A 14,311-nucleotide genomic window follows, 5' to 3' on the forward strand; every position below is an offset into this window, starting at 1 on the left:
TGCTGCCATTTTCAAGTGAAGCTCCCAGAATTCATCGTCAGTTGAATAATCGTACCTAGTCATTTGAAGTTTTGCTTGCTCATTTTCAAATGTCAAGTAGTATAGTTGCTTCAGTGTCTTCGCTCTTGGTAGTAAGCAGATTCGAACGAATAGAATTATAAATGGAGTAAAGTCTTAAAAATGAAACCTGAATGAAGAAAAAATTAATTTATGTGTATTCTGTGATTGATATTTCAGCAATTCGAATGTTTACATGAACCTCATTTGAAGGCCGCTCTCACACTATTGAAAGAAATATTTTGTTACTTCAAGAGATCAACTGACGGTAATTAAACTGAGCCTCGATTGAAAAAAAAAACGAGTGATGAACTGAATGCTGCTCGTTCGGGCCGTCAGCAAACATTGTGTGTGTGTCAGCGAGTGAAGTTTACTGCAGTGGAGAGATCGTCAATGTGTTCCACATTCAGTTTCAATTGAATTGAATGAAGTTTTACTGCACTGCCACTTGATGCCAATACAATTCGATGGAGAGTAATTTCTGGTGGACTTGACAGGTTGTGCAATACTCCGAAAGGCGCTCCTAGTTCCGGTTTTTAGACATTTGTATGGCCCTTATTACGAGTATCACTAAACGGTGAAAACCAAGTGAAGTGAATGTAGGTCGTTATCACGAAAGTCGCTTCAGAGAAAAAAGTAATTACTTAGATGAGCTTGTTGTTATTACGAACATCAAATCAATAGGTAATAGGTTAAATCAAGTGAAGTGATATATAAGTGAAGTGAAAGTGGAAATGAGACCGGTAATAAGAGCCTATATTTTTTCGTGAATCTATAGTACACCGTAGTCACGACTGGTTCGAATTTTCTTCACTCGTTTCTATGAAAAATTTCCAAAATCGAAAAACCTAATCGTATGTTTAAAATGGGTATTGCTTTATGAAATCCAAAAATTCATTCAAATTCAGAATTCTAACCAAAAGTAAACAAACACAAAAAAATTACCGAATCATTCGTTAGATCCATTTGGTTTACGGTTTACGGTAGTTGCTTGACAATTCAGCAGTAACCGAACAATCGGTAATCAATTCAATTACCGAGCTGATTACCAAACGTTCAGCTGTTGAAATATATCGCAGAATCATGAAACATTACAATAGAGGTATATTTTGCAAATTAATCTTTTGAAATGGGGATTGCATCATAAGATTTGTCGTATGATTATCACTACTCATTTTGTGTAACTCAAACCGAATATTTATTTCAGTGTAAGTTTCGCCCTTGTTTGAAACAGTCATTATTTGTATCCGTGTGCCCCTTGATTTTCTATCAGCTGTCATTCTTAAAAAAAACAATATCGATCATACAAAAGGTCTGCTTCGGTGTTGCGATAGCCATCTTGCACGAAAGATTTTCCCCGGGAACTTCGTGATGTCCCAAACACTCCCGGAGGTGTACGTATATTCATTTTGTTTTGCTTAGAAAATTTCAATAAATATCCCAAATCACATTTCTCTTCCCCTTCCCAGCCCCTGCAACAATCCGACTCAGTTTTGTCGGTTGTGTTTTTCTCGGCAAAACATTCACTGGGTTATTCGTACTAATGGAACCGAAGTCGATCTACCGTTTATCAACACTATCGGTTCGTGTCTGGGCGTGTGGCTCAAGTTGGACGAAGACTTTCCCTGTGCTGTATGTCGCAAGTGTACCACGGAAATAGAACGAATAATTGAGTTCCGCGAAAACTGTCGTTTGTGTGACGAGGCACTGAAACAGAAACGACAGAACGATCCAACCGCACTGGTTCTGTTCTATGATTTCCCGGAGGATCGTGTATTTATGAATGTACTCCCGAAGCCCGGTTTCGATGAGGCTGACGATAGAAGTGAGCTGTTCTCTAATATTATGGGATTGAATGGCACATTTATTTTATTTTTATTTCAGCTTCCGAGAGTGAACTGATTCTGCCCGAAGTTGTGCTGAACGAGGATAGCCCAAAACAAGAACCACATGTAGTTGACGGGTTACAAAACTACGAAAAACGATTAGCTCTGACGAGGTACCGTTTCAATCTAGAGTTAGCTTGTTTCGAATTGCTGTCAGTAGATGGTCTGTCTGTTTTTTTTTCTTTCAGTTATTTCGAATCTTACTCGAGATGGTCTCAGCGAATGTTAGAAGCGAAGGATGATGACGAAAGGACTGTTGTTGCTCCAGAGTCACTGGAACAGGAGAACCAGGATCAAAATGATTCGGTGGTGAATCCGATGAGTGTCGGCTGGTGTTGTTTATGTAGACGAAACTTTCACACTGCCACAAAGCTTAAGAATCATCTTGCGCTGAAGCATTATCAAAACGATGGCTTTTACTGTGTTGTATGTGGTAAAAAATTGCGAACTTATCCACAGTTGAGAGAACATGCATTACGACATGACACAAAACTGATGATCAGCTGCGAAAAGTGTGGTAAAAAATTTCCAACCCATCAACAGCTGAAAGAGCATGCATTGCGACACGAGAAAAAACTAATGATTAGTTGCGAGAAGTGTGGCATACAGTTCAGAAGATCTCATGAACTGGATGCTCACCGCAAAATGGATAATTGCCGAGTTCGTACACCGATGTATTGCAAGTGTCGATACTGTGACAGAATGTTTTCGAACAAAGGTCGCTACATTTTCCATCTCAAAGCACTGCACTCTGACAAACCGCTGCCAGATCTATCCAAGCAGCACCACCACGTAGAGCGTAAACTTCGAAGACCTTTCAGAAATGAGGCGCTTGATAGGATAATCACCGACACCGACGGTAAAGATCCACACATTGAAAAGAATGGTCGATTTGTTGTTTGTTTAGGACCGATTCTTCCTCACATGAGAAATGCGCGCTTCCCTGACAGGAAGATAGAGAACAATAAAAACACATTGTCTCGAACGGTAGAAAGCGGTCGCATTATGGTGTCTCTGGACAAACTTTCAGACGATGATCTTTTGAAAATGAACCAGCACAGCCCAACCAATTCAGAAGCTCAGATTATCCCGGAAGAAGTAATCTGCACCATCTGTTTTGTGCAGTTCCACGATTTGCTGGAATTCAATATTCATCTGAAACAGTGTCGAGCGACGGTTGCCAGTTCGCTTGCATCATCTCCAAAGCCTTTCGAGTTGTGTCAATGTGAAATATGCATTGATATTGTAGATGAGCACGATCAATTCAGTGAGCATTTGCAACATCACGGGTGTTCGTTGGATGTGAAACTTCACGACTGTTCACTATGCACCGAATGGAGACTGAGTTCGACGCAGGAAACCCGATTATCCACGCCACCATTGATTCTCGGTGACTAAATTTGTTTTTGTTTCTTTTCAAACCTTGATTACGGTAGACTTCAATCTAATTTGAACTAAGTCAGAGGAAATAAAGATGACAAACATTACAGCCTGTAAAAATATTAGGCATTCATTGGAAAATGTTTTTATTTCAAATCATAACTCAATCCACATTCCACCCAAGCGTTCGTCGTTGAAACTCGGCCCCATCGCCGGCCGTTGCTTGTCTGTTAAAGTCCTGATGTCGAGTCCTGCTGACACATTCTTCGATTATCTCCCCGTCACCTTTGACCAATCTGCTGCGGCCGGTTTCCGGATCTACCACCCGACGAATCACCGATTGTCTTGCTTCATACTGTTCTCTTGTTTCCGGTGCCCGGGCTCTTGTGTCCATCAGTTGCAGCGGCACACCACAGTCATCTCCCGGGTCTGGCGGTGCAGATGGTTCTGGTTTACTTTTCTTGGATTCTATTTTCTCCTGTTTGCGCAGCTGTCTTTCGGCTTTTCGAGCTAATTTAAACTGTTTTTTCAATGCTTTCTTTTGTTCTTTAGCTGCCTTGCGTTCTCGTCTAGCTTCTTTTTTATGCAGCTTCTTGATTTTTCGCTTTTCTTTTCTACTGAGCGAATCCTCTTTGGATGCTTTTTTATCTTTTTTTCGTGCAGGGCTTTTACTACTGCTACCACTCGAACTTCCAGAGGAACTGCTACTACTGCAGCTGTCGGAACTAGATGATGTAGAATCACGACGACTCTTCCACCGCCGTGAAACGGCCCACCTGCTGGCTGAACCACCAGTCCGAGACAAGAACCTTTTCAGGAGAATACCTGCTAAACAGCTACCGAAGCGCCACCTACCTCTGATAAATAAAAGCTGGGATTTCCCCCACCAGCTAAGGGAGGTATTCAGTAAAAATTAATTTAAATCGTTGTCGATGCGCCACCTAATGGTCCTTTTAATGAATTTTATCAGTATGTTGAACAATTATTAAAACCAGAAAATAAATTCTCGAGTAAATAAACATAACTACAAGCGTGTTTATATTTAATAACTTTATAAATCTACCATATGTACGAACATACTTCGATTCGCAGTTTGACTGTGCCGTATAATAGAAAGATAATGAATCACATTTAATCAATATTGTATGACAGCTACTCGATATTTTAATTTCGCAGATGTTGCAAATTTATCGGTAAGTATGCAAACAAATGTATTAATCCTAACAAAAAAAAGATTAATGTGAAAAAATACGCCCGCTACCATTAAAAAAATATTTTCTACCCAGAAATATCCTCATTCTATAATACTTAATCAGCATTATGTCCAATTTTGAGCTCCCAGATATGGGTCAGACGGAAGATATTCAATGAACAATATGAAATCAGTGGAGGTGGTCATGGGAAAGTATAAGTGGATGGAAAAAAGTTGTTCGGGACTACAAAAAACACATTCTCCACATATCAAAATTCCTATTCTGTAATACTTGATCTACATTCTGTCCAATTTTGAGCTCCCAGATATGGGTCAGACGGAAGATATTCAATGAACAATATGAAATCAGTGGAGGTGGTCATGGGAAAGTATAAGTGGATGGAAAAAAGTTGTTCGGGACTACAAAAAACACATTCTCCACATATCAAAATTCTTATTCTGTAATACTTGATCTACATTCTGTCCAATTTTGAGCTCCCAGATATGGGTCAGACGGAAGATATTCAATGAACAATATGAAATCAGTGGAGGTGGTCATGGGAAAGAATAAGTGGATGGAAAAAAGTTGTTCGGGACTACAAAAAACACATTCTCCACATATCAAAATTCTTATTCTGTAATACTTGATCTACATTCTGTCCAATTTTGAGCTCCCAGATATGGGTCAGACGGAAGATATTCAATATGAAATCAGTGGAGGTGGTCATGGGAAAGTATAAGTGGATGGAAAAAAGTTATTCGGGACTACAAAAAACACATTCTCCACATATCAAAATTCTTATTCTGCAATATTTGATCTACATTCTGTCCAATTTTGAGCTCCCAGATATGGGTCAGACGGAAGATATTCGATGATCAATATGAAATCAGTGGAGGTGGTCATGGGAACGAATAAGTGGATGGAAAAAAGTTGTTCGCGACTACAAAAAACACATTCTCCACATATCAAAATTCTTATTCTGCAATACTTGATCTACATTCTGTCCAATTTTGAGCTCCCAGATATGGGTCAGACGGAAGATATTCGATGATCAATATGAAATCAGTGGAGGTGGTCATGGGAAAGTATAAGTGGATGGAAAAAAGTTATTCGGGACTACAAAAAACACATTCTCCACATATCAAAATTCTTATTCTGTAATACTTGATCTACATTCTGTCCAATTTTGAGCTCCCAGATATGGGTCAGTCGGAAGATATTCAATGAACAATATGAAATCAGTGGAGGTGGTCATGGGAACGAATAAGTGGATGGAAAAAAGTTGTTCGCGACTACAAAAAACACATTCTCAACATATCAAAATTCTTATTCTGTAATACTTGATCTACATTCTGTCCAATTTTGAGCTCCCAGATATGGGTCAGACGGAAGATATTCGATGATCAATATGAAATCAGTGGAGGTGGCCATGGGAACGAATAAGTGGATGGAAAAAAGTTGTTCGCGACTACAAAAAACACATTCTCCACATATCAAAATTCTTATTCTGTAATACTTGATCTACATTCTGTCCAATTTTGAGCTTCCAAATATGAGTCAGACGGAAGATATTCAATGATCAATATGAAATCAGTGGAGGTGGTCATGGGAAAGAATAAGTGGATGGAAAAAAGTTGTTCGGGACTACAAAAAACACATTCTCCACATATCAAAATACTTATTCTGTAATACTTGATCTACATTCTGTCCAATTTTGAGCTCCCAGATATGGGTCAGACGGAAGATATTCGATGATCAATATGAAATCAGTGGATATGTTCATGGGAAAGAATAAGTGGGTGGAAAAAAGTTGTTCGGGACTACAAAAAACACATTCTCCACATATCAAAATTCTAATTTTGTAATACTTGATCTACATTCTGTCCAATTTTGAGCTCCCAGATATGGGTCAGACGGAAGATATTCGATGATCAATATGAAATCAGTTGATATGTTCATGGGAAAGAATAAGTGGGTGGAAAAAAGTTGTTCGGTACTACAAAAAACACATTCTCCACATATGAAAATTCTAATTCTGTAATACTTGATCTACATTCTGTCCAATTTTGAGCTCCCAGATATGGGTCAGTCGGAAGATATTCAATGAAAAATATGAAATCAGTGGAGGTAGTCATGGGAACGAATAAGTGGATGGAAAAAAGTTGTTCGGGACTACAAAAAACACATTCTCCACATATCAAAATTCTAATTCTGTAATACTTGATCTACATTCTGTCCAATTTTGAGCTCCCAGATATGGGTCAGTCGGAAGATATTCAATGAACAATATGAAATCAGTGGAGGTGGTCATGGGAACGAATAAGTGGATGGAAAAAAGTTGTTCGCGACTACAAAAAACACATTCTCAACATATCAAAATTCTCATTCTGTAATACTTGATCTACATTCTGTCCAATTTTGAGCTCCCAGATATGGGTCAGACGGAAGATATTCAATGAACAATATGAAATCAGTGGAGGTGGTCATGGGAAAGAATAAGTGGATGGAAAAAAGTTGTTCGGGACTACAAAAAACACATTCTCCACATATCGAAATTCTTATTCTGTAATACTTGATCTACATTCTGTCCAATTTTGAGCTCCCAGATATGGGTCAGACGGAAGATATTCGATGATCAATATGAAATCAGTGGAGGTGGTCATGGGAAAGTATAAGTGGATGGAAAAAAGTTGTTCGGGACTACAAAAAACACATTCTCCACATATCAAAATTCTTATTCTGCAATACTTGATCTACATTCTGTCCAATTTTGAGCTCCCAGATATGGGTCAGACGGAAGATATTCGATGATCAATATGAAATCAGTGGAGGTGGCCATGGGAAAGTATAAGTGGATGGAAAAAAGTTATTCGGAACTACAAAAAACACATTCTCCACATATCAAAATTCTTATTCTGTAATACTTGATCTACATTCTGTCCAATTTTGAGCTCCCAGATATGGGTCAGTCGGAAGATATTCAATGAACAATATGAAATCAGTGGAGGTGGTCATGGGAACGAATAAGAGGATGGAAAAAAGTTGTTCGCGACTACAAAAAACACATTCTCAACATATCAAAATTCTTATTCTGTAATACTTGATCTACATTCTGTCCAATTTTGAGCTCCCAGATATGGGTCAGACGGAAGATATTCGATGATCAATATGAAATCAGTGGAGGTGGTCATGGGAACGAATAAGTGGATGGAAAAAAGTTGTTCGCGACTACAAAAAACACATTCTCCACATATCAAAATTCTTATTCTGCAATACTTGATCTACATTCTGTCCAATTTTGAGCTCCCAGATATGGGTCAGTCGGAAGATATTCAATGAACAATATGAAATCAGTGGAGGTGGTCATGGGAACGAATAAGTGGATGGAAAAAAGTTGTTCGCGACTACAAAAAACACATTCTCAACATATCAAAATTCTTATTCTGTAATACTTGATCTACATTCTGTCCAATTTTGAGCTCCCAGATATGGGTCAGACGGAAGATATTCGATGATCAATATGAAATCAGTGGAGGTGGTCATGGGAACGAATAAGTGGATGGAAAAAAGTTGTTCGCGACTACAAAAAACACATTCTCCACATATCAAAATTCTTATTCTGCAATACTTGATCTACATTCTGTCCAATTTTGAGCTCCCAGATATGGGTCAGTCGGAAGATATTCAATGAACAATATGAAATCAGTGGAGGTGGTCATGGGAACGAATAAGTGGATGGAAAAAAGTTGTTCGCGACTACAAAAAACACATTCTCAACATATCAAAATTCTTATTCTGTAATACTTGATCTACATTCTGTCCAATTTTGAGCTCCCAGATATGGGTCAGACGGAAGATATTCGATGATCAATATGAAATCAGTGGAGGTGGCCATGGGAACGAATAAGTGGATGGAAAAAAGTTGTTCGCGACTACAAAAAACACATTCTCCACATATCAAAATTCTTATTCTGCAATACTTGATCTACATTCTGTCCAATTTTGAGCTCCCAGATATGGGTCAGACGGAAGATATTCGATGATCAATATGAAATCAGTGGAGGTGGCCATGGGAACGAATAAGTGGATGGAAAAAAGTTGTTCGCGACTACAAAAAACACATTCTCCACATATCAAAATTCTTATTCTGCAATACTTGATCTACATTCTGTCCAATTTTGAGCTCCCAGATATGGGTCAGACGGAAGATATTCGATGATCAATATGAAATCAGTGGAGGTGGCCATGGGAACGAATAAGTGGATGGAAAAAAGTTGTTCGCGACTACAAAAAACACATTCTCCACATATCAAAATTCTTATTCTGTTATACTTGATCTACATTCTGTCCAATTTTGAGCTCCCAGATATGGGTCAGACGGAAGATATTCGATGATCAATATGAAATCAGTGGAGGTGGTCATGGGAAAGTATAAGTGGATGGAAAAAAGTTGTTCGGGACTACAAAAAACACATTCTCCACATATGAAAATTCTAATTCTGTAATACTTGATCTACATTCTGTCCAATTTTTAGCTCCCAGATATGGGTCAGTCGGAAGATATTCAATGACCAATATGAAATCAGTGGAGGTGGTGATGGGAAAGAATAAGTGGATGGAAAAAAGTTGTTCGGGACTACAAAAAACACATTCTCCACATATCAAAATTCTAATTCTGTAATACTTGATCTACATTCTGTCCAATTTTGAGCTCCCAGATATGGGTCAGTCGGAAGATATTCAATGAACAATATGAAATCAGTGGAGGTGGTCATGGGAACGAATAAGTGGATGGAAAAAAGTTGTTCGCGACTACAAAAAACACATTCTCAACATATCAAAATTCTTATTCTGTAATACTTGATCTACATTCTGTCCAATTTTGAGCTCCCAGATATGGGTCAGACGGAAGATATTCAATGAACAATATGAAATCAGTGGAGGTGGTCATGGGAAAGAATAAGTGGATGGAAAAAAGTTGTTCGGGACTACAAAAAACACATTCTCCACATATCAAAATTCTTATTCTGTAATACTTGATCTACATTCTGTCCAATTTTGAGCTCCCAGATATGGGTCAGACGGAAGATATTCAATATGAAATCAGTGGAGGTGGTCATGGGAAAGTATAAGTGGATGGAAAAAAGTTATTCGGGACTACAAAAAACACATTCTCCACATATCAAAATTCTTATTCTGCAATATTTGATCTACATTCTGTCCAATTTTGAGCTCCCAGATATGGGTCAGACGGAAGATATTCGATGATCAATATGAAATCAGTGGAGGTGGTCATGGGAACGAATAAGTGGATGGAAAAAAGTTGTTCGCGACTACAAAAAACACATTCTCCACATATCAAAATTCTTATTCTGCAATACTTGATCTACATTCTGTCCAATTTTGAGCTCCCAGATATGGGTCAGACGGAAGATATTCGATGATCAATATGAAATCAGTGGAGGTGGTCATGGGAAAGTATAAGTGGATGGAAAAAAGTTATTCGGGACTACAAAAAACACATTCTCCACATATCAAAATTCTTATTCTGTAATACTTCATCTACATTCTGTCCAATTTTGAGCTCCCAGATATGGGTCAGTCGGAAGATATTCAATGAACAATATGAAATCAGTGGAGGTGGTCATGGGAACGAATAAGTGAATGGAAAAAAGTTGTTCGCGACTACAAAAAACACATTCTCAACATATCAAAATTCTTATTCTGTAATACTTGATCTACATTCTGTCCAATTTTGAGCTCCCAGATATGGGTCAGACGGAAGATATTCGATGATCAATATGAAATCAGTGGAGGTGGCCATGGGAACGAATAAGTGGATGGAAAAAAGTTGTTCGCGACTACAAAAAACACATTCTCCACATATCAAAATTCTTATTCTGTAATACTTGATCTACATTCTGTCCAATTTTGAGCTTCCAAATATGAGTCAGACGGAAGATATTCAATGATCAATATGAAATCAGTGGAGGTGGTCATGGGAAAGAATAAGTGGATGGAAAAAAGTTGTTCGGGACTACAAAAAACACATTCTCCACATATCAAAATACTTATTCTGTAATACTTGATCTACATTCTGTCCAATTTTGAGCTCCCAGATATGGGTCAGACGGAAGATATTCGATGATCAATATGAAATCAGTGGATATGTTCATGGGAAAGAATAAGTGGGTGGAAAAAAGTTGTTCGGGACTACAAAAAACACATTCTCCACATATCAAAATTCTAATTTTGTAATACTTGATCTACATTCTGTCCAATTTTGAGCTCCCAGATATGGGTCAGACGGAAGATATTCGATGATCAATATGAAATCAGTTGATATGTTCATGGGAAAGAATAAGTGGGTGGAAAAAAGTTGTTCGGTACTACAAAAAACACATTCTCCACATATGAAAATTCTAATTCTGTAATACTTGATCTACATTCTGTCCAATTTTGAGCTCCCAGATATGGGTCAGTCGGAAGATATTCAATGAACAATATGAAATCAGTGGAGGTGGCCATGGGAACGAATAAGTGGATGGAAAAAAGTTGTTCGCGACTACAAAAAACACATTCTCCACATATCAAAATTCTTATTCTGTAATACTTGATCTACATTCTGTCCAATTTTGAGCTTCCAAATATGAGTCAGACGGAAGATATTCAATGATCAATATGAAATCAGTGGAGGTGGTCATGGGAAAGAATAAGTGGATGGAAAAAAGTTGTTCGGGACTACAAAAAACACATTCTCCACATATCAAAATACTTATTCTGTAATACTTGATCTACATTCTGTCCAATTTTGAGCTCCCAGATATGGGTCAGACGGAAGATATTCGATGATCAATATGAAATCAGTGGATATGTTCATGGGAAAGAATAAGTGGGTGGAAAAAAGTTGTTCGGGACTACAAAAAACACATTCTCCACATATCAAAATTCTTATTCTGCAATACTTGATCTACATTCTGTCCAATTTTGAGCTCCCAGATATGGGTCAGACGGAAGATATTCGATGATCAATATGAAATCAGTGGAGGTGGCCATGGGAAAGTATAAGTGGATGGAAAAAAGTTATTCGGAACTACAAAAAACACATTCTCCACATATCAAAATTCTTATTCTGTAATACTTGATCTACATTCTGTCCAATTTTGAGCTCCCAGATATGGGTCAGTCGGAAGATATTCAATGAACAATATGAAATCAGTGGAGGTGGTCATGGGAACGAATAAGTGGATGGAAAAAAGTTGTTCGCGACTACAAAAAACACATTCTCAACATATCAAAATTCTTATTCTGTAATACTTGATCTACATTCTGTCCAATTTTGAGCTCCCAGATATGGGTCAGACGGAAGATATTCGATGATCAATATGAAATCAGTGGAGGTGGTCATGGGAACGAATAAGTGGATGGAAAAAAGTTGTTCGCGACTACAAAAAACACATTCTCCACATATCAAAATTCTTATTCTGCAATACTTGATCTACATTCTGTCCAATTTTGAGCTCCCAGATATGGGTCAGTCGGAAGATATTCAATGAACAATATGAAATCAGTGGAGGTGGTCATGGGAACGAATAAGTGGATGGAAAAAAGTTGTTCGCGACTACAAAAAACACATTCTCAACATATCAAAATTCTTATTCTGTAATACTTGATCTACATTCTGTCCAATTTTGAGCTCCCAGATATGGGTCAGACGGAAGATATTCGATGATCAATATGAAATCAGTGGAGGTGGCCATGGGAACGAATAAGTGGATGGAAAAAAGTTGTTCGCGACTACAAAAAACACATTCTCCACATATCAAAATTCTTATTCTGTTATACTTGATCTACATTCTGTCCAATTTTGAGCTCCCAGATATGGGTCAGACGGAAGATATTCGATGATCAATATGAAATCAGTGGAGGTGGTCATGGGAAAGTATAAGTGGATGGAAAAAAGTTGTTCGGGACTACAAAAAACACATTCTCCACATATGAAAATTCTAATTCTGTAATACTTGATCTACATTCTGTCCAATTTTTAGCTCCCAGATATGGGTCAGTCGGAAGATATTCAATGACCAATATGAAATCAGTGGAGGTGGTGATGGGAAAGAATAAGTGGATGGAAAAAAGTTGTTCGGGACTACAAAAAACACATTCTCCACATATCAAAATTCTAATTCTGTAATACTTGATCTACATTCTGTCCAATTTTGAGCTCCCAGATATGGGTCAGTCGGAAGATATTCAATGAACAATATGAAATCAGTGGAGGTGGTCATGGGAACGAATAAGTGGATGGAAAAAAGTTGTTCGCGACTACAAAAAACACATTCTCAACATATCAAAATTCTTATTCTGTAATACTTGATCTACATTCTGTCCAATTTTGAGCTCCCAGATATGGGTCAGACGGAAGATATTCGATGATCAATATGAAATCAGTGGAGGTGGTCATGGGAACGAATAAGTGGATGGAAAAAAGTTGTTCGCGACTACAAAAAACACATTCTCCACATATCAAAATTCTTATTCTGTAATACTTGATCTACATTCTGTCCAATTTTGATTTTGATATGGGTCAGTCGGAAGATATTCAATGAACAATATGAAATCAGTGGAGGTGGTGATGGGAAAGAATAAGTGGATGGAAAAAAGTTGTTCGGGACTACAAAAAACACATTCTCCACATATCAAAATTCTAATTCTGTAATACTTGATCTACATTCTGTCCAATTTTGAGCTCCCAGATATGGGTGAGTCGGAAGATATTCAATGAACAATATGAAATCAGTGGAGGTGGTCATGGGAACGAATAAGTGGATGGAAAAAAGTTGTTCGCGACTACAAAAAACACATTCTCAACATATCAAAATTCTTATTCTGTAATACTTGATCTACATTCTGTCCAATTTTGAGCTCCCAGATATGGGTCAGACGGAAGATATTCGATGATCAATATGAAATCAGTGGAGGTGGTCATGGGAACGAATAAGTGGATGGAAAAAAGTTGTTCGCGACTACAAAAAACACATTCTCAACATATCAAAATTCTTATTCTGTAATACTTGATCTACATTCTGTCCAACTTTGAGCTCCCAGATATGGGTCAGACGGAAGATATTCGATGATCAATATGAAATCAGTGGAGGTGGTCATGGGAACGAATAAGCGGATGGAAAAAAGTTGTTCGCGACTACAAAAAACACATTCTCAACATATCAAAATTCTTATTCTGTAATACTTGATCTACATTCTGTCCAATTTTGAGCTCCCAGATATGGGTCAGACGGAAGATATTCGATGATCAATATGAAATCAGTGGAGGTGGTCATGGGAACGAATAAGCGGATGGAAAAAAGTTGTTCGGGACTACAAAAAACACATTCTCCACATATCAAAATTCTTATTCTGCAATACTTGATCTACATTCTGTCCAATTTTGAGCTCCAAGATATGGGTCAGACGGAAGATATTCGATGATCAATATGAAATCAGTGGAGGTGGTCATGGGAAAGTATAAGTGGATGGAAAAAAGTTATTCGGGACTACAAAAAACACATTCTCCACATATCAAAATTCTTATTCTGTAATACTTGATCTACATTCTGTCCAATTTTGAGCTCCCAGATATGGGTCAGACGGAAGATATTCAATGATCAATATGAAATCAGTTGATATGTTAATGGGAAAGAATAAGTGGATGGAAAAAAGTTGCTCGGGACTACAAAAAACACATTCTCCACATATCAAAATTCCTATTCTGTAATACTTGATCTACCATCTGTC

At 37.8% G+C, this 14,311-nt stretch overlaps 2 protein-coding genes across 2 annotated transcripts in view; one reads left to right on the top strand and one right to left on the bottom strand.

The window, feature by feature from the left end:
- The first annotated feature begins 1,286 nt into the window (after positions 1-1,286).
- Positions 1,287-3,464, top strand: LOC131433176 (zinc finger protein 429-like). The gene is made up of 4 exons (XM_058600056.1): positions 1,287-1,451; positions 1,527-1,882; positions 1,942-2,056; positions 2,132-3,464. Exons 1-4 carry the CDS (start codon positions 1,429-1,431, stop codon positions 3,339-3,341), a joined length of 1,704 nt encoding a protein of 567 aa, XP_058456039.1. The 5' UTR covers positions 1,287-1,428; the 3' UTR covers positions 3,342-3,464.
- Positions 3,453-14,311, bottom strand: part of LOC131425560 (ADP-ribosylation factor-like protein 6-interacting protein 4) — a 13,695-nt gene continuing 2,836 nt past the window's right edge. Inside the window, exon 2 of the mRNA XM_058587578.1 lies at positions 3,453-4,213. Coding sequence (XP_058443561.1) covers positions 3,487-4,213 — 727 coding nt within the window. The 3' untranslated portion in view covers positions 3,453-3,486. The remainder of the gene's footprint in view (positions 4,214-14,311) is intronic.

The sequence above is a fragment of the Malaya genurostris genome, chromosome 1 (genome assembly GCF_030247185.1).
Source record: "Malaya genurostris strain Urasoe2022 chromosome 1, Malgen_1.1, whole genome shotgun sequence".
Classification (NCBI taxonomy): domain Eukaryota; kingdom Metazoa; phylum Arthropoda; class Insecta; order Diptera; family Culicidae; genus Malaya; species Malaya genurostris.